The sequence below is a fragment of the Fusarium mangiferae genome, assembly GCF_900044065.1.
Source record: "Fusarium mangiferae strain MRC7560 genome assembly, contig: FMAN_scaffold001, whole genome shotgun sequence".
In the NCBI taxonomy this organism is placed as follows: Eukaryota; Fungi; Ascomycota; class Sordariomycetes; order Hypocreales; family Nectriaceae; genus Fusarium; species Fusarium mangiferae.
This window is the reverse complement of record NW_024573921.1, coordinates 2,177,498-2,200,106: the sequence shown is the minus strand read 5'-3', so window position 1 is coordinate 2,200,106 and position 22,609 is coordinate 2,177,498. Positions and strand designations below refer to the sequence as shown.

The 22,609-nt window shown below is 50.2% G+C and overlaps 9 protein-coding genes and 1 non-coding gene across 10 annotated transcripts; 4 read left to right on the top strand and 6 right to left on the bottom strand.

Annotated features, from left to right (window-relative positions):
- Window positions 1-159: 159 nt before the first annotated feature.
- On the top strand, window positions 160-1,158 carry FMAN_01216 (uncharacterized protein; the record flags this gene model as incomplete). The annotated part of the gene is made up of 3 exons (XM_041832263.1): window positions 160-211; window positions 276-401; window positions 455-1,158. The coding sequence occupies 3 exons, from the start codon at window positions 160-162 to the stop codon at window positions 1,156-1,158; spliced, it is 882 nt and encodes a 293-aa protein (XP_041676553.1).
- Window positions 1,159-2,271: 1,113 nt separating this feature from the next.
- Window positions 2,272-4,881, bottom strand: FMAN_01215 (putative MNR2-Manganese resistance protein; the record flags this gene model as incomplete). Its single annotated transcript, XM_041832252.1, has 3 exons — window positions 2,272-2,548; window positions 2,597-4,525; window positions 4,583-4,881. The coding sequence occupies 3 exons, from the start codon at window positions 4,879-4,881 to the stop codon at window positions 2,272-2,274; spliced, it is 2,505 nt and encodes an 834-aa protein (XP_041676552.1).
- A 799-nt stretch (window positions 4,882-5,680) lies between these two features.
- tRNA lies at window positions 5,681-5,762 on the top strand. The gene has a single exon. It is a non-coding gene; the product is annotated as a tRNA-Ser (tRNA).
- Window positions 5,763-6,092: 330 nt separating this feature from the next.
- Window positions 6,093-7,861, bottom strand: FMAN_01214 (putative NOC4 nucleolar protein, forms a complex with Nop14p that mediates maturation and nuclear export of 40S ribosomal subunits; the record flags this gene model as incomplete). Its single annotated transcript, XM_041832241.1, has 3 exons — window positions 6,093-6,239; window positions 6,296-7,178; window positions 7,242-7,861. 3 exons carry the CDS (start codon window positions 7,859-7,861, stop codon window positions 6,093-6,095), a joined length of 1,650 nt encoding a protein of 549 aa, XP_041676551.1.
- A 363-nt stretch (window positions 7,862-8,224) lies between these two features.
- FMAN_01213 (putative H+-transporting two-sector ATPase chain b precursor) lies at window positions 8,225-9,159 on the top strand (the record flags this gene model as incomplete). Its single annotated transcript, XM_041832230.1, has 4 exons — window positions 8,225-8,255; window positions 8,345-8,793; window positions 8,857-9,079; window positions 9,134-9,159. 4 exons carry the CDS (start codon window positions 8,225-8,227, stop codon window positions 9,157-9,159), a joined length of 729 nt encoding a protein of 242 aa, XP_041676550.1.
- A 636-nt stretch (window positions 9,160-9,795) lies between these two features.
- FMAN_01212 (uncharacterized protein) lies at window positions 9,796-11,915 on the bottom strand (the record flags this gene model as incomplete). The annotated part of the gene is made up of 2 exons (XM_041832219.1): window positions 9,796-10,387; window positions 10,501-11,915. The coding sequence occupies 2 exons, from the start codon at window positions 11,913-11,915 to the stop codon at window positions 9,796-9,798; spliced, it is 2,007 nt and encodes a 668-aa protein (XP_041676549.1).
- A 676-nt stretch (window positions 11,916-12,591) lies between these two features.
- On the top strand, window positions 12,592-14,103 carry FMAN_01211 (related to monooxygenase; the record flags this gene model as incomplete). The annotated part of the gene is made up of 2 exons (XM_041832208.1): window positions 12,592-12,760; window positions 12,809-14,103. 2 exons carry the CDS (start codon window positions 12,592-12,594, stop codon window positions 14,101-14,103), a joined length of 1,464 nt encoding a protein of 487 aa, XP_041676548.1.
- Window positions 14,104-14,361: 258 nt separating this feature from the next.
- FMAN_01210 (putative NADH dehydrogenase (ubiquinone) 49K chain) lies at window positions 14,362-15,869 on the bottom strand (the record flags this gene model as incomplete). Its single annotated transcript, XM_041832197.1, has 3 exons — window positions 14,362-14,378; window positions 14,430-15,171; window positions 15,222-15,869. 3 exons carry the CDS (start codon window positions 15,867-15,869, stop codon window positions 14,362-14,364), a joined length of 1,407 nt encoding a protein of 468 aa, XP_041676547.1.
- Window positions 15,870-16,703: 834 nt separating this feature from the next.
- FMAN_01209 (uncharacterized protein) lies at window positions 16,704-17,321 on the bottom strand (the record flags this gene model as incomplete). Its single annotated transcript, XM_041832186.1, has 1 exon — window positions 16,704-17,321. One exon carries the CDS (start codon window positions 17,319-17,321, stop codon window positions 16,704-16,706), a length of 618 nt encoding a protein of 205 aa, XP_041676546.1.
- A 1,577-nt stretch (window positions 17,322-18,898) lies between these two features.
- Window positions 18,899-21,784, bottom strand: FMAN_01208 (uncharacterized protein; the record flags this gene model as incomplete). Its single annotated transcript, XM_041832175.1, has 4 exons — window positions 18,899-19,773; window positions 19,860-20,343; window positions 20,826-20,882; window positions 20,969-21,784. The coding sequence occupies 4 exons, from the start codon at window positions 21,782-21,784 to the stop codon at window positions 18,899-18,901; spliced, it is 2,232 nt and encodes a 743-aa protein (XP_041676545.1).
- Window positions 21,785-22,609: the final 825 nt, after the last annotated feature.

Here is a 22,609-nt window from a genome sequence, read left to right as displayed (position 1 = left end):
AACTTCTCCCAGACTTTGACATCGCATTACATCTCGGACCGTCTCTTCTTATTCACTTTGTGATATATAAAAAATTGACCTGGACCAGAATTGTTCGGTTTTTTTACTTGTGCAAATCTCTTTCTCCTTCCGGATACGCAAGCATCACGGAACTTCAATATGTCGACGAGACCACCCTCTCGCGTCGTCTTTGTCGGCAATATTCCTTATGGTGAGTTCGACCACATCTGTCATGACTGGTAGTCGTATCGCATCGCATCTAACACTTATTCCAGGCTTGACCGAAGAGCAAATTACCGACATTTTCAGCAGCGCAGGCAAAGTCGAGCGATTCCGCCTTGTGTATGATCCCGAGACTGGACGACCTAAAGGATTCGGCTTCGCAGACTACCCAGATACCGGTATGGATGACAGTAGCCCTCAAAAACTTAAACTCCCTGACCCAGTCATGCAGATTCTGCGTCGTCCGCTGTGCGCAACCTGAACGATTTCGAGATCATGGGACGAAAGCTTCGCGTCGATTTCAGCAACGACCAAAAGAGTGGCGATGACGACAAGGACCCAGCCATATCTAACTACAACCCGCATGTCTCCAATGGCGCAGCTCCCAGCTACAATGCTCAGCCGAGCACTCTTCCTCCTCTGCCTGCTGGAAAGGAGCTTCCTCACGGTGTCTCTTGCGCGGACGCTATTTCACGAACGCTCGAAACCCTTCCTCCCCCTCAACTCCTCGATATTCTCTCGCAGATGAAGACACTTGCCAGCAGCGAACCGCAGCGCGCCACCGAGCTCCTCCAACAAGCGCCTCAGCTGGCCTACGCTGTGTTCCAGGCTCTTCTCCTCATGGGGCTCGTTTCTCCCGAAGCCATCCAGTCTGTCGTTGAGCCTGGAGCTCCCCCCGCTGCGTTCCCTCCTGCGCCCATGCCTAGCTACCCGGTTGCGAGTAACACCCCTCCTGTTGCTGCTATGCCTTATCAGGCACCGCCTCAGCCCTATGCTGCCGCTCCTGTCGCGGCTCCTGCACAAGCTGCGCAGGATCCCGATACTTTGATGCGCGCAGTGATGGAACTCCCCCAGGCCCAAATTGACATGCTTCCTGAGGCAGAGAGGCAACAAATTTTGGCTCTCCGTGCTACGTTTGCTGGACAGCGAAGGTAGACACATGTACTCTCCAGCACGTTTCAGGTGTGCGTCATCAGAAACTTCACTGATAGTTACACATTATCGTACATGTCAACGGAGCGTCATATCCTGGCCGAGGTCGGCATCCGGTGTATCAGGCGTTAGGGCGCAGGCGCAGGTATGAATTTAGTGTTAGGGGGAAGCCATTTCTAGGCAGTGAGCGTAAGGAGGCCAACATATGCATGTAATATGCGTGTAATCTAGAATCACGAGATCAATTATAACTCTACCTAATTGGGTTCTGGAAGCATCTTTCTTATTTGTAGCTTTTGGTTGTGATGCTATTAGAACAAATGCTCCTCGAGCGCAGTTCAAGTATAGGGTGGGTACTATCACATGTTGGTAATATTGATTCAGTACGGCTAATATGGCGAGAACTTGAGAACGGCATTTGGAAATCGAACAGACTATGAGTACTATAAGTATTAAATACAGGTATCTGGTTGGTGAGACAGTATGAAGTTTTGTGGCTCCTGAAAATGACACACGTTAAGTCTAAACTGACATGATAACCAAGTCCCTCAGGGAGCAAGAAAACTAAAGGCTTGAGATGAGGATGCCAAAATAAACATAGCAAAAAGCCCCCTAAGCTTAGGCTAGATTTACCTAAGTAATTCATTGCTCAGGTCAAGGTCCTGAGCTATTTTTCCTCCCCTAGGTAGGTAGCTAAGCAAGCACAGAATTAAACACATATTTATTGAAAACGAATGACACTACAAAATTGGCTCCGTGCGTCCAAAATGGCCGAATCTAGTGCTTCAACATTTCCCGGGAAGAACGAAGTATGGTAATAGGTTTTGGACAATTTTGTGTGTACGAATCTTTAGCCATAAACACCACCTGTAGAGCAACCTCACGAGCAATCCCATCCTTTCTAACAGCCCAGAGGTATACGTGTTCGCAGAAAAGCGAGTTCCAGATAGACATACATTTTCCAAAACAACTCTCCAAACACCATATGATAAAGAGAACGAAGCAGCAGGGTCAAGTTGGCTGTGTGCCTTGCCATGTGCCGCGGATCAGAATGTGCAAAAAGCACCAATGTCTACCCCTTATATTATTCGTATGCACCAAGAGGTTAGTGTTGTTTTAAACAATGTTATACACTCTCTTGGCGATCATATAGCACGCCAGGCCAAAGAACAACAGACCAGCGGTAATCCAGAAGAACCACGTAAGGTCTCCTTCGTATTCCTGGCCTGGCACCCATACGTTCATACCCCAAAGACCCGTGATGATATTCATGGGGAGCACAATCGTACCGAGAACAGTGAGCTTGCCGAGAACATCGGCCGTCTGTTCTTGACGCTCATTCATCCGTATGTTGATCTGTGCGAGGTAGTTACCATGAGATCGAGCCAGTATTCTGAACATGTTAGCAAAATGTAGCTCCAATCGTAAAGAAAAGTCTTACTTTTCATAGTGGCCCAGGTTGGCTGTCATTGTGACGATATGATCTTGAATGTCACCGAGATACAAACCAATCTCAGACCGTGGCGCAACCTCCCACCGCTCGTTACAACGCTTAGCAAATCCCTTGATTACGTCTGCCTTGTTGCCTAGTAGCCTGTATAGACTCATAACTCGCTTTCTGCAATCTCCCACTCGCCGAAGCATATCTGTGCCTGGATCTGAGTTTGTAAGTGCGTCGTCATTCTTGGAGGAGGTCTCATTAAGTCGCTTATCAGCAGACGAATGCAGCTTTAGGATGGCGTCGTCAATCTCGTCAACCTCGTCCTCAATATTCTGTATCAAGGGAGCAAACACGTCCGTAATGTCGTCGATAATAGCGTATGAGATCCAATCTGAAGAAAGAATGAGATAATCTTTCAGTTGTCGGATTCTGCGTCGGACATTGGCGGGATGAGGTGTCTTGGAGAAGTGAAAGCTGAGAACGCCTTCGCGAAATACCACCACATACATATCAACTGGCTCAAGAAAGTTATCGCTGTTGTTATCTTGGTCGAACGACCGATAGTTGACGAAGTAATAATGTCGGAAGAGCTCGACCTTCTCGCGAGCCTCCTGAAGCATGATATCCTCTGCAGTAAGCGGGTGAATGCCAAAAGCTTTAGATATGACCTTCATCTCAGGCTCCGTTGGGCAGAGGACATCAAGCCACCAGACTGGTCTTTCTCCGTACCTGACAGTCCTTTCCTTTGGTTCGCCTGCAGTATTCTGAGAAACGTGAACACTTTCATCGGCAGACTTCCGCCCAGTAGGTGTAGCACGTCCAGATTCGCTTCTTGAAGCAACATGGGCGAGAGGATCCCTGAGCGGCGAAGTAGTCCCTTCGCGCAAGTCGTGATGATCATGAACAGTGGACAGCGATGGCTGGCGCGTGTGAACTTTGGAGTTACCCTCTGTAGCCGTGCTATGATGGCGCAAGCCTGTTGGAAGAGGTGTCGGTTCCATGTCGTCTTCATCTGATTCGTCGTCGGATAGAACCCGAGGATCTGGAACAAAAAGTTCCCGGAAGCCACCACCAGGCTGAACCAGTTCAGAGATAGTCTGACTGTGAATTGTGCTCTGGAACTCCTCGTTGAAATAGGTAAAACGATATGGGGACTCTTCGTCCGTCTGGTACCATCCCTTCCGCACAGGACGCAAGCGACCGTTGATGAGCTGCGGTTCTGTTATTCTCTTGACACGGCGCTCCTCCGTTCGGTCCTCCTTTTCCATGTGGCTCCATTCCTCCAGCACAGATAAGTCAGGCCATTGACCACGGCGGCGGCGCGTGCGATACTGTCGGTGCTCATGAGCCTGCGATTGTGTATCGTCATCTCCGAGCTCTGACATCCCAGGAGCAGGAAAGCAAACGTCCTGCTCAGCTCCGGTTGCCATTCGCCGGCCCATATCAGGGCGATTGTCACCCATGCCCTCCATGTCGGAGAGGATGTCGATGTCACCCATCATGCGATGCGGCGAGTCGTCGCGACTCGCCCCAAGCCCATCCCGAATCATAACATCCCCTAAGCTAAGTTCTATACGGTCCGCGGTACCAAAAGTAGGTGAGCCTGGCATGGATGGAGGGGCGTTGACATCGTAGTTATCTCTCGCGCCAGACGAGGTTCCTAGGCGTGTCGTTGAAGACTTGTTCGACGCGCGACGACTTCTCGTTTGGTTTGACCTAGCGTCACTTGCGCCGTAACCGGAAGTCACTGATTCGCCGAGCAATGGTGCATTTTCGTCCCAGGGCGTGTGGTCCGGATGCTCTTCCTCGGCAGAGACAGCTGGTATCGATCGTAGACGGTTGCTGGCTGAACCCGAGTAAGGTGAGACTGGTATGCCGCTGGCAGCTGGCGTCGTTGATGCCCGACGGGGACGCAATGGTTGATGGTCCCTGGAAGTTTTTGTTAGGAAATTGCCCTCGATGTTCGTCCCGGCCAGTCTAGCTTACCGATGATCTAGCAGTGCCTCACTATCTATACTGGTATTGCTCAAGTTCGCTCTCGGGAGATTGAAGAACCCTTCTCCCGTTGCTTCGCGATCCTCATCGTGATCATCATCATCATCCAGTGCCGCAAAACTCTTTCTGCGCGTTCGCTTCTTCCTGCCGCCGCGATGGCCCTTCCTCTTCCTAGCCTTGGATGCGTTGGAGTTATTTGACGACTCAGGAGCCTGGAGTTGATTGGAGGTAGAAATAGGAGGAGTCGCTTTGCTAGTGCTTGCCAGGTCAGCAAAGCGATTGCTAGACATCGCGAATACCTTCAATGGCTGAACGAGTGTTTTTAAGAAGTATGAGAAGAGAAGAAGGCCGAGGAGCAGAGGAAGACCACCAACGCCGGAGGTGCAGTGGGATTTCTCGCTTGGAACTGCAAATGAAGAGGTAATGATGTCAGCTATCAATGGTTGACAGGGATTATATTTTAGTGCAGTTTCCACTAACAGACAACATGGAGATAGTTAGTGGAGGTCACGAGCAGGCCAAGAATCACCATATTTTTTAGAGTTAAGATATGAACGGGTTTTTCTAAACGGACCTCTCATCGCTTGCATTTTGTCCATTATAATATTGGTCGTGGTAAACGACCGACGACCATAATTGCTGCCCATGTGATGCATTCACAGTAAACAGTAAGGTATGCTAATTTTAGCGGCGATCCAACAGGGCTGCAAACAGAACACAGGCGGACCAGTAACCTATGGCGATGTCCTGTACTTGCTGTAAATAGCAACGGATCCCCACAGTCTGGGGTGATTCACTTCAGGTCTTCAGTGATAGATATGGAGGTTACCTGTAAGGTAGACCACTGGGTTCGTAAGTACCTACCTACCTAACCTACTCACTGAACCACTTGAAGCGCCGACTTGCTCTGTGGCCAGTAATGGTCTGAACATAGGTACCCACTAGGTAGGCAGGTATACAAGTGTTGTGCTTAACCACGATGCCTATTTCCATCTCAACATCAATGGATGCACTACAAGGTAGGGCATGCATCTGAGCAGACGTGCTCCTGGTGCTGGATAATTTTCACCAGAATCAGTCCTCAGCAAAGGCGCGGTGGCAGAGTGGTCTAATGCGATAGACTAGAAATCTATTCTCTTCGGAGGCGTCTGTTCGAATCAGGCCCGCGTCGTAAGGACCGATCCCTTACATGGTTGGATGTTGTCTTTTTGCATATTTCACACTTCAAGTTGGGAAATTGTCATCTAGGTAGGTAGGTAGTCTTTAGCCTACTTGGCTCCAACAAGTTTCGGTTCCTCTTTGTGCGGCTTTGGCATCCCTCTTTAAATATCCACAACTTTGGAGGTATGTTATCTCAGATATGGTAGATTTAAATTGCTATTATTATTAGTATATATTCTGCTGATATATACTAAAATTGTACTGAGTACGTGTTTTCCCTAGGAACCAGTCTTCGCCAGGACAATATGTGCATGGTATCAAAAATAATCCTCAATCAACCTCAGTTGCCAAAGTCCCACAATTTAACTAGTAAGCTATCCGCTTCGGCCTCAGCCTCCCCGTCATTTGGCGTAAAGACCTTTTTAGGGATGTGGAACTCGATGACAGGCGCCTTCTTTACATCCTTTGTCATCTCGGCTTCGAGGAGCTATGTGACTGTTAGCAAAGTGCCCGACATGCATTGCCGAAGGAAAGGGGGCTTACGGTGGCATATGAATGGTCGAGGAAATCTTCAATGTTGTAGGACTGCTTCGTGAACTGCTCCGAGATGATCTTAGTGATAGTTGCAACGTTAGGATGATAATGCGATTGAAGTTGAACAAGCTCCCAAAGGCAGCTTTCTATCGCATCTGTTTGCATGGGGTCCGCCTCTTCGGAGAGGAAAGGATCATCGACACCGTGCTCCTCAATTTGCTTCTTCACCTCTGGATCTTGAACCTCTCGATGAATCATGAATGTACATGTTGGGTGACGCTTGAGCAGGTTGTAGATCCAGGGAGTCACGAAAACGATAGCTCCAGGGGGTGCGTTGAGCGCAAGGCGAGCAAGGCGCTTTATGAAGCTGGCCACCATGGCCGCTGGTAGATGTGTGGAAGCAAGAAATGTGTCTAGAAGACGGAAGAATCGGGATCGATGCTTAGAGTGAAGAATGTCGCGGTCGAGGAGAGAGTAGAGCTTGGTATAGAATGATGGATAGTCAAGGTTGCGTTCCGAAATCAAGTAAAAGACGCCGGACAGAGCTAAAAGAGACATTGAACCGCCCGAATCGTAGCAGCTTGTCAAAAAGTCCGAAAGTAACTCAGGTTTTGTGAACCAAGGAGCAATCACGGTCGAGATGACGTTGAGAATTTGCTTCCGCTGGTCCTTGTCCTCAACAAGGGTCATGAGAGAGAGCCATGCTTCCTGAGCTTGTTTCTTGTGCTGATTGACGTTTCGTAGATTATGTGTCTTCTTCTTTGGTTTGGGGACGAAGAAATCTTCAAGCTGATCGGCAGATTCAGGGACACCGTCCAAAGCTGACAAAAGCGCAAAGCATCGATCAAAGAGCTCTGGCGAGGCATTACCTTCTTGTTTCTCCACAATGTGCCTAGGTGATGGTCAGTCGAGAGCTTCCTGACCTAACGTTTGAAAAGAATCAAAGGCGACTTACTTGACTGCGTTGAATGTAAAGTAGCGGATATCGTCGTATTGCTCCACATACTCTTCCACATATGCCTTGATCACATCCTCATTTTCGCTCTCGAATAATGAGGAAACGATCTCTCGAAGGAAAGCTCGAGGGAATGTGTACTCGTCCTTGTCATAAAGGAACTCACCCTCTGCCTTGAGTGTTTTCATGCATAAGGTCAATGCTGGGTTCGCCAACTCTTCATCCTGTAGAATAGAAACCAGAATTTTCTTGAACTCGGTAAACCGCTCCTTCAGCCATCCCACAATAAAAAGGTCTTTCTCAGATAGAGTCTTCTTGGCGATCAAAGCGCCTTGAGTGAGTAATCGGATAAAGATTCGGCACAAGACAACTGTAGAGAGCATGCTCTCCTGGCCCCCATGCTTAAAGTCATTTGCAGTACTGAGCAAAACGGTGAGGTCGTTATAGTTCTTCCGTGACTCTAGAATCCCTTCTTCCATTGATAGAATTTTCGCGCTGGCATCTTCGGATTCATTGCTGGACGTTGACGATGCTCTCTTTCGTCGCTCAGTGGTGGACTTCTCATGAGTTGAAGAAGACCTCTTGCGCTTGAGGCCTTCTGCAGAGGCCGCTTTTGGCATCGTGGGTTTGCTAGAGAGGTGTGATGAATCCGTTTGATATAGTTTGCGTAGTAAAATGAACTTCTACTTTTTAATTCTTTTTCTTTTTTTTAATAATAAAGTCAAAGTCCTTACTTTGAGAAAAACTTACTTCATTCAAGTTCATAAAAGCGAAATCTCGAAATCTTTCTTTGCTCGTTGAAAATTTGACCAATCATATCCACTTATGAGCCAACGGGAAAATGCCGGCTCCAGATCTAAATCTGATAGTTGAGGTCACGTGCTCTTGATTGTTGCCGAACTAGCGCGATAAAACCTCAACCTCACTTCCAGCTCTCCGATCAACGACAAGCCCCGGATACCCCCATCACGAACCATCTCACAATGGCGTCACGCTTGGTACGAAGCGCCGTCGGTATGTGAAGAAATCTCGAATTCCTCGAACCGAACCCAATTCGATCCCAATTGGCGCACCGCCGACCCATGCTGACTCCCTATATGTAGGCGCTCCCCTCCTCCGACCCGTCCTCGCCCGCCGAGCTGCCCCTGCCATCTCTGTTGCCGCCGCGCGATACAACAGCAATGTTCCCGCCGAGGACCCCAAGAAGAAGGCCCAGAGCATCATTGACGCTCTTCCCGGTAACAGCCTGCTCAGCAAGAGCGCCATCCTGAGCTCCGCCGCTGGTCTTTCCATCTATGCCATCTCCAGCGAGTACTACGTCATGAACGAGGAGACCATCATCGCCATCTCCCTTCTCTCAGTCTGGGGTGCCTTGATCAAGTACGGTGGCCCGGCTTACAGGGAGTGGGCTGAGACGCAGAACAACAAGATCAAGAACATCCTCAACAGCGCCCGTGCCGACCACACCGAGGCCGTCAAGGGCCGTATTGAGGACGTCAAGCAGATGGGCAGCGTTGTTGAGATCACCAAGAACCTTTTCGAGGTTTCCAAGGTAATTCCGAAGTGTCCATTGGATGGTAGCTGGAAATGTGGCTGATTATGGTTGTGTTTGTAGGAGACCGCCAAGCTTGAGGCTGAGGCTTTCGAATTGGAGCAGAAGACTGCTCTTGCTGCTGAGGCCAAGGCCGTCCTTGACTCTTGGGTCCGATACGAAGGCCAGGTCAAGCAGCGACAGCAGAAGGAGCTTGCTCAGTCCGTTATCGCAAAGGTCCAGAAGGAGCTTGAGAACCCTAAGGTTCTTCAGCAGATCCTCCAGCAGAGTGTTGCGGATATTGAGAGTACGTGCAGCCAATTACTGCCAATCAATAGCATTACTAACCTTTTCCCCCCAGAGATCGTTGCCTCCAAGGCCCAATAGATAATTACACGCCGCCGCTAGAGTCTCGGTCCCTAGATTCCACGGTTTTTCTTTGTACCCCTTCTGTGTCATAACAACACCTGTGCATTAGCCGAATCAATCAAGACCCTAGTTACTTCACTGTCGGAAAGCTGTTGCCCGTGAGATCTTGGGAAGATTTGGGTCGATTGTGTTCAATTGGGTTTGTCGGAGCTTGTAAATTGCTCGTCGGGAAAGGTCGGAATCTCCGATATCGCCTATTCTCGGCGTACAGCAAATGTTCAAAACAAAACATTTCAGCACAACGACTTCGTCATTCCTACCTAGGTAGTGAATCATTTCGTCAAATGCCCCCTGTATACTGTTGCAGTCTTTCGCAAATTGTTCCGTTTGGCCATAATGCTTCACTATTACTCGAGGTGCTTTGATGAATATGAATATAGGTTGTTCTGAAACTATCCTGCATCTACACATGATTAATGATACATGGAAAAGACCAGCAACCTCCAACGCCAATTCCGATTCCAGAGGCAGATGCTCTATCCTTCCTGATATCTTTGTCCAAGAGAACCACACCCTTTCGTCAAACATTTAGGAAATGGTAATTGAGAAATGCATAAAGCAGGATTACTTGACGAGAAATATTGAACCTGAATATTAGTAGATTGGTCTCGATTCCTCCCACTTTTTCACATCAGGGGTTGCCTTTGTTGGCTCTGGCGACTCTAACTGAGAGTTAGGACCGAGCGATACCCGGCCGCTCCGTCGCCTCCTTGCTCCGTCGCCAGCAACAGGGCCAATCCACTCCCAAGCGCGACCTACTTCGCCGCTTCTTCCTTCGCGCTGACTGGTTCGAACATTGCTGTTTTGTTCTACAACAGCTCGAACCCGCTGCCAGATGCGTTCTCGCTCAGACAACGAGTGAATAGCCCGGAGGACGTCATCTCTCAAGTTTGGTAAAAACAACCAAGGATCATCGATGCCTTCTTCACCGAGTTCCTTCTGATTGGCAAGTCTACCCAGTACTAGGTCGACGAGAGCAGGAATTTGAGCACTTGTAGCCACGTGCTTCCGATATCGGGCTCGCAAGTAGAAAATAACGAGAATTAGAGCGATCAAAAATCCAGCTGGGAATTTATATCTTGCCAGGCCGAGTCGGATTGATCGTTTGATCGCGCAGGTGTACGGAAGGCGAGCGAGAGACGAGGACGATAGCCATCTGTCTGAAAGATCGGAGGAATTGGACGATCTGTAGGGTCAATGGTGGATCTGGTTAGTCAATAGTCAGAAACAATTGGAGCAATGAAATTGTCGCCAGATAGGTCATGAAAGTCCTAAGCTGTGAAGAGAGAAAGAACCTACGGTGCTGTCTCAATGATCTCGACCTCATCTCTAGCTGCGACCTCGCCAATGGCGGCAGCCCACAGTTCATCAAACTCGTCCTCGTTGAGTCTCTTGGACCTCTTGCGGCTCACGGTCGCCTTAAGCTCGTGTTCAGCCATCGCAGGAGATTCCTCTTTCTTGCCATCCTCATCAACAAGCTCCCCGCACTCATACTGAGCTCGGCGATCTCTGAGCTCTTCAATAGCTCTATCAGCTACAGCTTTAACGCGGCGCGCTTTCTCGCCATCCGGCTCACAAGTAGGGGGAAGTGGCACTAGCCCACCAAGAGACAATGGGTGCGGCTTGAGAATGAATCCATTCTCGCAACGAACTGAAAAGTCATGGTAACAATACGCATGCGAAGGGCAAGGCTCGCACTGAGGCTCAAAGAAAGGAACAAGAGCGTCTGGGATAGGAACATCTTGTGAAAAAAGTGGCTTTGCTTGACCACCGACTTCGCAATAGCCGACCGCGATTTTCTCTTGACGATACCACGCAAGGTAGGCTCCAACAAGAGACATCAAGAGGACAAAGAGAGGTGCCTTAAAACCACCCCTTCGAGATACCTGTTGAGAAGGCTTGCGAGGCTCGATCTCCATTTCACCCCGACTTGCAGCTTGCTCCAATTCTAATTGCTCGTTCGGGGTGAACTCCTCGCCAGGTTCCAGTAAGTCCGGAGTCGGCTCGCGATATCTGGGAGTAGGCTCAACATCGTCTTCATAGTCGTCATTGTAGCCATCTGTCCTGCGTCGGGACGATGACTTTACACTTCTGATGGAGTCGCCGGCAGTTGTACGGCGGCGATTGGTAGGTGTTTTATGTTGAGCAGGCGAACTCCCACTCTGAAAAGGGTTGTCGTGAGTGAACACGCTTTCTTCATGGTCGGGCAGGATTGTCTCTTCTTCTTGTGGTTCATCTTTGACCTGTGGCGTAACTGTTCTCCTCGGTTGGCGAACGGAACGAGGGGCATCGTAGTTCTCGTGGTCGTCAGCGTGAGAAAGCGCACGGCTTACTGACCGTGTGCTGCGTTTGGTAGGACTCCTGGGCACAGGAGTCGCCAGGACATCATCCTCAGCCTTAACACGTGCCGACGACTTTCGAGGAGACTTCGAACGCCTCTTGGTAGTCGATGGAGGTGGGAGATCGTAGTCATCCCAGGTGCCGTTATCTTCCGGACTGCCGGCATTCACGATTCCCATGCTTGATCTCTTAGCTCGGGCGCGCTGAGCCCGCAGCTTTGGCGCTTGAGCCAGTACATGATCTTCAACCAGCTCGACAAGCTGGGCCTTTTTGGCAGTCGCGGGGTACTCAACATTATGCGTAACAAGAATCGATCGCAGACGCGGAATAGTGACTGAACGTGGGTCAAACCCTTCTTCGAGGTAGTCCTCCATGTCGGCCATGGCGGCAGTCGAGACCAAGGAAGAGCGCGATAAGCGAAAAGAATTTTAGAGCACAAACGAGGATGACAATGCGGGATGGTGTTCAGGCCGCAGGAATGAGACCGCCTATGCCTTGAGCTAGAGCTTTGTATAGACAGGAGAACAACAAAGAAGGGCCACGCAACACTCCTGATCTCCCACGATGGCTTTCTGTAACGATGAAGATAGGAGGAGATTGATCAAGTTTCGTCTTCACAAGAACAAACTGCAAAGAGCAGCGAATTTTAGTTGCAGTGGGGGGTTGGATCGTGTGAAAAGGGCTTGTCTCTGGGTTGACAGGCGAATTGTTGATGACGGGCGCGGGTGAGACCCTTGACGCAATGATAAATTGAGTAGCGTGGTTGTCTGTGGCAACTCAAATCAGGCTCGTAGTACAGAGGCAATCCCCTGTCACTTGACCCGCTGGATCTTCCACCCATGCTCCCTACCTAAGCCGTGTAAGTGTGTCTGGTGTGGCACCGCCACAGATGCTGTGAGCCACATGTTGCGCCACTTTTGTCCCGCGAGCTACCTATCGAACGATTGAGGGACGATTAGTCGAAGATTTGTTGTAGCTGCAAGTCATACTTTGGAACAGGGCTTGTGCTTGGCTCCTCGAGTCTAGGGGATCAATTGATATCAAATACAAATGCTGGCTCGAAAATCTGTGCTGGGAAAGCCCGGCTTCGTCTGTCGGAGCTGCGTACGACAATATCAGTATCAGCTGCGCCGGGCTTCCACTTCGGCACAGGACAATATCTATGATGTTGTATGTGTCGGCGGTGGGCCAGCCGGCTTGAGTTTACTGACAGCTCTTCGTGAGTTTTTCTTGCCCGCTCAATCAGCAAACAACTAACAAACAGTAGGGGCTAATCCTCTAACGGCTGGTCTCCGAGTTGCCCTCATCGAAGCCCAGGACCTTTCCAAAACCAAGTCGTTCTCACTCCCTTTGACCCAATTCTCCAACCGTTGCAGTTCTCTTACCCCTGCATCGGCTCAATACCTCGACAAAATCGGCGCATGGCGACATTTACAGCGTGAACGTGTGCAGGACTACCAGGAGATGCAAGTCTGGGATGGAGTGACAGGTGCCCGTATCGAGTTCGACTGGCCACCCAGTACGACCCCGGACAAGACAATTGCCTACATGGCTGAAAATCTGAACTTAACATCTGGCCTGCTCAAGAGATTGCAAGAGCTCGGCGGAGTGGACGTCTTTGACAAAACGAAAGTGGAGGGTATTGAACTGGGCAAGGAGACCGAAGAATTGGATCTGAGCGAATGGCCAGTCGTGCAGCTCTCGAGTGGCCAGTCGCTGGCAGCACGACTCCTTGTAGGCGCAGATGGGGCAAACAGCCCAGTACGCACATTCGCTGGAATCAACAGCCGCGGATGGGACTATGGTAGACACGGCGTTGTCGCAACGCTCGAGCTTGAAGGCGAGGGCTGGGGCGGCCAGTTCAACAAGATTGCGTACCAGCGATTCTTGCCTACGGGCCCAGTTGCAATGCTCCCTATGCCTGGCAAATACGCTACGCTGGTCTGGTCTACTACACCTGAGAAGGCCGCCTTGCTCAAGAGTCTGAGCCCCAAGGACTTCATCGCTATGGTCAACGCCGCCTTCCGTTTGAGCCCCGTCGACATTGGTTTCATGCACTCGCAGGATAATAACCAGGCAGAGGAGCTATCTTGGCGCTTGCAGCACACTCATGTTGATGCGGAGTCTCTACCACAGTCTGTTGTTCGAGTTCAGGAGGGGAGCATCGCATCTTTCCCTCTGAAGTTGCGCCATGCCGATACATACACCGGCGAACGCGTTGCACTTGTCGGCGATGCGGCGCACACTATTCACCCCTTGGCTGGTCAAGGCTTGAATCAAGGTCAAGGGGATGCCCAGAGCCTAGCCAAAACCATTGAGTATGCTGTCTCTCATGGTCAGGACCTCGGCACTCAGCTGTCTCTCGAGCCTTACAACAGCGAGCGCTATGCTGCCAATCATGTCATTCTCAACGTTTGCGATAAGCTTCATAAACTCTACTCTGTCGAGAGTGGTCCTCTTGTGCCGCTTCGCTCAGTTGGTCTTCGGGCTGTCAATGCTCTCGCCCCCCTGAAGAATTTCTTCATGGAGCAGGCTTCTGGGACTGGTACTAAGCTTTTGTAGACTTCTGGCCAGACAGGCCAGAGGAGCCCTCCAACTCTCAGCGCATGTACTTTTGGCTGTAACACTAGAACTGTACATATCACACCCAAGAATAATGGAAATAAGATGATTCATTGCTATTTCAGAACACGCATCACCTCTACATAGCTTCTCGCTCGAGCACACGACGTTTGTGGGAGTATTTACCGTGGTCTCCCTATCAGCTATGATTACAAACAAAAGAAACCCATTCTAACCTTCTTTCTTTTCGAAAATGCTTTACCTATCGACCTCACCTACGATTGTATTAGCATTGTTTCTCAGTAAACTAAAGTAAGCAAACTTACCGAACACCAGATCCATAGTACCAATAACCGCTACAGCATCAGCCAGCAAGTGACCCTTGGAGACGTGATCGAAGCCACCCAAGTGGGCAAAACCAGGAGCGCGAATGTGGCAGCGGTATGGTCGCTCGCTACCATCAGAAACGACGTACACACCCATCTCACCCTTAGGGGCCTCGATGGCAGAGTAGGTCTCACCAGGAGGGACAGCGTAACCCTTGGTGTAGAGCAAGAAGTGGTGAATAAGAGCCTCCATGTTCTCCTTCATGGCGGATCGAGGAGGAGGAGAGACCTTGTAGTCCTCAACTCGGACGGGGCCTGCGGGCATCTTGTTGAGGCACTGGTGGATAATGCGGAGGGACTGTCGGAACTCCTCCATTCGGCAGAGGTATCGGTCGTAGCAGTCACCGTTAGTTCCAACGGGAACGTCGAACTCAACCTGGTCGTAAGCATCATAGGGCTGGTTCTTTCGGACATCGAAAGGAACACCAGAACCTCGAAGCATCACACCAGTGAAGGAAAGGTTCAGGGCCTCAGTGGCGGGAACAACACCAACACCCCTCAATCGCTCAATCCAGATACGGTTATCAGTCAACATCTCCTCGGTCTCGTCGATTCGGTCGCCAAATTGGGTAGCCCACTGGTAAATATCGTCGAGGAGGCCAACAGGGATATCCTGATGAACACCGCCGGGTCGAACGTAGGCAGCGTGGAGACGGGCGCCGGAAACACGCTCGTAGAATTCCTGGAACATGTCAATTGCTGATTTTCTTCAACTCCTCATAGTCCACCTACCATGAGCTTCTCACGCTCCTCGAAACCCCACAGGAAAGGTGTCAAAGCACCAACATCCATAGCGTGTGAGAGAACAGACATCAGATGGTTAAGAATACGGGTGATCTCGCCAAACAGAGTTCGGATAAACTTGGCTCGCTCAGGGATTTCGACGTTGAGAAGCTTCTCAACAGCAAGAGAGAAGCATTGCTCGTTGGTCATCATAGAGACGTAATCAAGTCGATCAAAGTAAGGCAGAGCCTGGAGATATGTCTTGTACTCGATCAACTTCTCAGTACCTCGGTGCAGCAGACCGACGTGGGGGTCGGCTCGAACGATCTCTTCACCATTGAGCTCGAGAATCAAACGCAACACGCCGTGGGCAGCGGGATGCTGAGGGCCAAAGTTGACGGTATAGTGTCGAACCTTTCGGTCCTGGACGGAGTTCTCGCGCGACTTTCGGGTACCGGCTTTTCGGGGCTTGGAGAGGCCGTAGGCATCTTGAGCGGAGGAGAAGTCCTCGTCAACTGGGACGAGTCTGGTGCCGACGGGCTCGACGGCGGCGGCGTACTTTCGCAGGCAGGTCGTCGAGAAAGGGCGGGCAGCGAATGTTGCTGGCCGCATGCACAGGCTCTTGGCGCCTCGGCTGGCGAGTCGGAGGGAAGCCATTGTGTGAAGAGCAGAGAGGGAACGGCCGTTAGTGAGACGAGATGTGTAGAGTCTCCCGAGAGGGCCTCTGGCTCGAGGTCAATGGCAGGTTGATGGAGGGGAATTCGCCTTCGTGATAGTGGCCGTCATCTCCCGCGGTCCGGGGATCTGTGTCGAAACCTGGGAGCTTTGCTCTTGGTGGTGGGCCGGACTATTATTCTTGCGGGAACTGACCAATCAAGAATCAACCATTACTCGTTGATTTTTCCACTCCGTGAGCACCATCTGTCGCCAATTGCATCACATCACTCAGCCGAATTACTGTAATTGAGAAGAGTCATTCTACAAACTTGTACGGGGTTCTATCTTGTATTGTTCAAGGCGTTTCAAAATTATGTATTGAGATTTTGTATACTTCTTGTGAAAAACAACTTTCACTTTTTGAATAATCGGAGCTTATCGCTACAGCTTCCCGCTACGAATCAAAGCCGTCATCTATTCCTTAGGTTCAAGACAAGGAATTATTGATTCGCCCCAGCTAACAATTCAGATCTGGATAAGTGAGAATGGTGACTAAGGCAAGGCACTTTCTATCTATGAGTCAATCTTGACTAGAGTGTGTAAACTTGGTGATGCATCCAGCAAGATGTGCTTAATAGCAAGGCGTTCATTGTACAATCTTAGAGCTGCAAGTGAAGTTGATCTTGCTCTTCTGCATTTTTCAACATCCCCGAGATGAACTTTAGCATGTAATGTCAAGTAGAACTAGCGTCCTGAATGATACGATAAACGACTCTGCATCATAAGTATAGTCTCTCCAGTGCCAGGTCTACATCTTTCTTTACTCCTATTCAGCTACAGTTCGCTCCTCAATAGACCGAACAGAACCTCGTCTAGTATCTCTCCATTCTTGCAAACAGCACCTCTCCTGGTGCCTTCTTCAATGAGCCCAACCTTCCTTAATACATTCTGGCTTGCTTTATTGCCCCCATTTGCACACGCCTCAATCCTGTTTAACTCAGGCCATGTTTCGAAGCACCATCGTATGAGCGCCTTGGCAGCTTCAGTTGCATAGCCTTTTCCCCAGGCTGTCTCAGCCAACCAGTAGCCCATCTCCCACGTGCGGAAATAGACGTCGTTCTTGGCCATCATGCCTATAGTGCCTATAAAGACCGGTTCCGACGAAGGGTTCTCTGGTGTGTTGTCCTTGACAAAGATGCCACAGTGTTGACCAGCGCCGTCAAAATTGTTGGCTACGTTATTGATAAAAGACATTGCCGCGGCCAGTGTGTAAGGGGATGGGAAACCATCGCGCAGGTTTTTGGAGATAGACTCGTTGTCAGCTGCTTGAGACATGACTTCTGCGTCGGACGGATAGAATCGACGGAGGATGAGTCGTTGTGTCTCGAGTATTTTTGCTCCCGGCTCCTCGCATGTCGAGGAAACTGCTGTTAACTTTCTTGTGCTGGCCATGGTGGATGCTCCTCGAAGTCGATAGCAAGTTGATATTTATCAAGTGGTGTTCTCCAAGGCGCAAGTATTTGTGGCGTTCCAAACAAGAACAGTAAGTCAGAAATAGTGTAACTTGGGCTTATTTCATCAGTCCGGAAAGTGAAAAGTTTCTAGCTTACGAGTTGGTATTTAAAACCAAATGTACCTGCCGATATGACCACTTCAGTGACTCACGACAACGATGCCTCAAAAAGGGGACTATTGTTACCGTACTCGCCGATTTACAAAGGTCCCTCCCTACACACGGCTAGTGTCTTACAGGCAGCTGCATTAGATGCCAGCAAGTGGAGGTTACGACAAGTCCACAAATAGAACTATTAGTACAGAGTACTAAGGTAATCGAACGATGACCCTGGATTAGTATCGTGCTCTGTACCTACCTAGGAGAGGAAAGAAAACTCAGGACTTCGATCCTGGATGACACAAAGACTTAGGTGACTCAGTATAACTTTAGATCAAGTTTAGCATATATTTACTGAGTTTATTTTGACACCTCTTATTAATGTCTGCTGTTTTCTTGCTCACTGAGATGTACCTACTTATCTATACCGGGCGAGAGATGACACGGATCCGAATCTAGCACAAATTCAACAAGTTGTTGACCTTTTTTATATATAATGACAATAGTAAATTGCATCTGTCGCTACCGCAGCTTGTTCTATGGCGCGGCCCGCTGTGCAAAGTAACCCAGTAGTGAGTTATAAATGAGTGAAGTTGAATGGAAGAGGACCATCTCAAGGCTCTTTCTTGTTTCCCAACGACAACTACATATTAATTGGTATAGGTAGGTTGTCAGCACCTGCTGGTTGATATAATGAGTAATATTTAATTATTGTAACCATTATTATATGCTAAGCGCCATAACTTCTCCTAGACGAACAAGACAATAAATGACCCATTCCGACGAGATCCCAGCCATACACACTAAAAAGGGCCTTCGTATAGCCGCTTTTCAATCAAGCTGAACCTTATGCCCTCGCCGCGCCAAGTTGAATGCCTTGTATCGAATGTCAAATCGGGCAAAACAGAGCATGCCGCTATGGAAGATCCACGCTAGCGTTTTGGTATCCTTTGTTTCCAGTATAATCCACTCCGTCAGGTCTCTACCGTTCCCTTGATGCCGAAGTCTACATCTCTTCTTCTCCCTCACTGCCGAGCCGCAGGAGCATTAAGGTATACATTTAGACCATAGGGGCCATTGTTTTTTGCAAACGCCGCGACCAAGATCGAATGATGTAGGCCGTTATGAACAAAGGGGGAATAAAGAAAAAAGACAATGCCTCACTATCCCCATGGGGGAGAAAACGCCGCAAACAGACCAAAACGAACAATGATAAACTTTTAATGAACCCCTCGCCATGCCCCGAAAGATGCAACGAACGACATCCCGCTTTGTAGTGATGAACAGTGCTTTTGTTAGGAAATGTGAAGAATGACCAAAAGGTCATATTGTGTTACTGACAAAGGAAATTATGGCTATGGCCGAATTGTAAAGGATGGAATTTGGAACCAATCCCGAAAACACCAACAAAATCATATCAAGATCTCCGAGCAATATTGACACCTGGATTGACGAAAGCTCTGTATGCAATGTCGCATAGACGTCGCACGACGTTGGTAGTTCCACCTGTGACCTGAGATTCATCGTAAATGAACTTGGATGCAACTGAGAGTTTGTTCTTGGGGTCACTCTCGTCGGCATGTTGAGGAGCAGCGTTGCCGTAAGGAGAATCAAAGTGGGGAGCAAGTTCTCGAACAACTGCAATCGAGTAGAGAACATCGCGGTTCTCGCGACCATCAAGTAGATACCGCATCCTCGAAAGCATTTCCTCCCTAGACTTGGCAGCAGCTGGACCATTGGGATCCTCCCGCGTACGCACGAACTCAGCCAGGCTGTACCAGAAATCAAATTGTCGGGTTCGGTAACTGTCAGGGTCTTGTATTGGTGGGCAGAGTGGGTTGACTGATAGATAGTCTCCACACAAAAGTGCCTCGACAACTCGGACACGGTTTTGGGTCTCCTTCGCATCACCATCGTGTGGCAGCGTTGTGGTACTGATAGCAGAAGCTGCAGTGGGAGGGTCGTACGCTGCTCGCGCAAGCTCCCACACAAGGCGTGTCTCAAGAATACCAGAGTAGGCCATCTGGGTTTGATCGTTGACCTTTACAGCCTCCAAGGCCTTGAGAAAGGATGCCATTAATTCGACGAGGCGCTGGCTTTGAGGAAACGAAGGTGATCCATTTTCTGTAAAGTGGTACCACCCGGATTCGAAGAAAGAGGCAAGCCCAGGTGCGTACATTTCATGATACACCTTGATGATTTCATTGCGAGTCCCCTCAGTGTGGACAACGTTCTGGGACGGAGGAACTGTGCCCAGGAGATTGATAATTTCATCAATCTTCATTTTGTTGGCTGTCAGAAACGTGCGTAAGCAGATGTTCTCAACAGCAGCGCAGCAAACGACGAACAAGGGTGAAATCAATAGTAGGGGGCGCCACCTCTAAGATGTTGGTTGTTGTCAGCAAGAGGCCTTTGTTCAACCGCTCTAGAGCTTTCCGCGTTCGAGGTTGATGAGAATCCTTGAAGGGCTGGGTCGATTGCGGGCGGATACTCGTATGTCGACTCGGATTTGACAGGAGGAGATGCAACGTTGGAAAAACTCGAGTCGTAGCTAAGCGAGGTGATAGATGGGTTAGGGCTTGCTGTTGTCGCGTGAGCTGTTGCATAAGAGCTTGGGAGCATAGATGGTTGGCTGCCGTATGAGTTCGTAGGTCGAGCGGTAAGGGCAGTGTTGGGCGCTATCGACGAAGGGACAGTTGAAGGCACAGAGCTGGGAACTGTGGGAGGAGTCCTTTGGCTGGGCGCAGGCTGGATATTGGAAGATGATTGTCCGCCCGCTTGTTGTCTGAAAATGGGGTCGTAACCGAGACACTCGCGCTTCGACTTTTTACAGTTGTTGCAAGTCGGGTGTGTTTCGTCGCACTGAGAGATGTTAGAGCTGTGTTGGGTGGGGTGCTATCTCCACCAAAAAAGTAGAGAGGGGGGTTGTGCAGCTGCCTAGGTAGGAGATGCGTGGGAGCTGTGACCAATGACAAGCTAAGCAGAGCTCCCAAAACCTCGAGGAGCTTAGACTCCAAGGCAATCCATTTACTGGAGCGCTCTAAGGCTGGGATTGGGCGATTGCGATGCAAGCATTACTTGGGAAAATCTGGGGTGATGAGTGCTACGTGAACGTGAGTCTTGCTTGTTTCTGTGACCTCCTGGCAAACGAGCAAGTGTGCAAGAAGCTGCAAGCTTGATGCAGCACAGGGTTGTTTTGGATAACCTGCTTTAAGCTCACCACCTGCGACACGTATCTGAAGCCAGCCTTCTTCCCAAGTCATCTTCTTGATTCGTCGCGTCCCATCCCATGTTTCAAGGTCACGAGCTGCACAGGGGGAGATAAGTATGAAATCATAGCTCACCTTGATACGACGCTTTCTGCAAGTCAGACAGCCTGTTTTTGTCCGACGCTTAATCTCCTACAGGTTACAGTCAGCTTCAATATCTAAGCCCTTGGCCAGCTATGGCCTGTGAGAACGAGACCCCTAAGCAAGCTTCAACACACCTTCTTCGGTCCCCTGTGACCCAGAAGCCGCGGATCATGAGGAATAGCATAACGAGCCATAGAATCGGGAAGACCGTAGCTTGCCATTGGCATGCCTTGGTGGCTATAGAATGGCACACCGCCTGACGTGGGCGCCATATGCATGTTCATTGGCATGCCCTGCGGATTCGATACCGGAGGCCCATGTGGGTTTTCGATTGTCCTCATGCTAGGCAGCGGCATACTGACGGGCATAGGACTCGGTCTGTATGGCTCCGTTGCTTGACTCGTGACTACAGGATAAGGGGCATATTGGGCGGCTGATTGGCCTGCCGAGGACGCATAAGGCATCGAGGAGCCCGGATAGCTCACATGCTGACCATGAGGTATTCCTGGATGCTGGTTGGACATTTCCGAGTTGGGCGTGGGCGTCGAAGCAGCCTCGGGGGCCCTGCTGTTGCCGTTCTGCTGAGGAACCGCGGGCGGAGCGGCGGGAGCAGCAGGAGCCGAGGCTGGCTTGAGTGTCGGCACGGAAGAAGAGACGGCGAATGGCTCGGATTCGGAGGATGCGGCGAGTGTAGAGGTGGGAACTGTAGCGGTCGTCGAGGCGGTCGGGCGGTCCGCAGCCGTGAACGGCACTGAAGCAAGCTCGGTGATGGGTGGGAGCGTCGTCTCGGCAGCAGCAGTGTTGAGAGGTCCAGCAGTCGAGTTGGAAGCTGGAGGAGCGGTGACAGATGTAACTATGGGAGCTAGAGAAGGAGACTTCGATTTCGGGGCAGAAATTGTAGGATTATTGGGAGAGTCACCGTGACTCTGCCCATGGTCTTCTTGAGCCATGTTGTTTTTTAATTAGAAATTTTTATGGAGCCTCAAAGCAAAGTCAGGAAGAAGGACAAGCGACCAGGGGGACGCGACCCTGGGTCACGGAGGAAGTCGAAGTGCTGGCGCTGGGCAAGGAAGATCAAGAGGAGCCAAAGCCAGGGCGTGGCAGGGGGAGCAAAGGCGTGCAAGAGGGGCAGAACCCAGGACCAGGGGTCGCGACACGATGCGACGGCGATGCAACTACCACTGAGAGCAAAGCAAGAGTCGCGATGATGGACGGGGCCAAGACCATCGACAGGTGACGCGCTGGAGGAGGAGGAGGAGCAGCAGCAGCAGCAGCAGCGACAAGAGCACAGCGAAGAGGAAGATCGCAAGACCCAGGGATCCAAGAGGCGGGATCGGAAGCGAGGCTCAGAGGCTGAGCTCCAAGATCGGGGGCAAACGGGAAATAGAGTTGGCACGTCCTGTCTCTTCGTCGTCGTCGTCAAGCATCGAAGATACTATGTGTACTGTACTGTACAATACTATACAACAGAATAACTGGATCGCCCCCTGCCCGGTTGCCGCGTGGTAGTGGTGGTGGTGGGAGTGGTGACCGTGGTGGTGGTGTTGGTGTTGGTGTTGGCCGCAGGGTCCCAGTAAATTGAAAGTTCTAGTGGAGACGGGCCGGGCTTTGTAGGCCGATGCCCATACGGGATGATCGATACTCGACAAACAAGCGCCGCGCGAACTTGGTCCAGTGAGCGACCTCTTTTGCTCTGCTTGTAGAACTTATGCAACAGGCGGACGGGTATGTAAACGAAATGGAGGCGAGGTATTTGCCCAGCAGAAGAGTTGGCG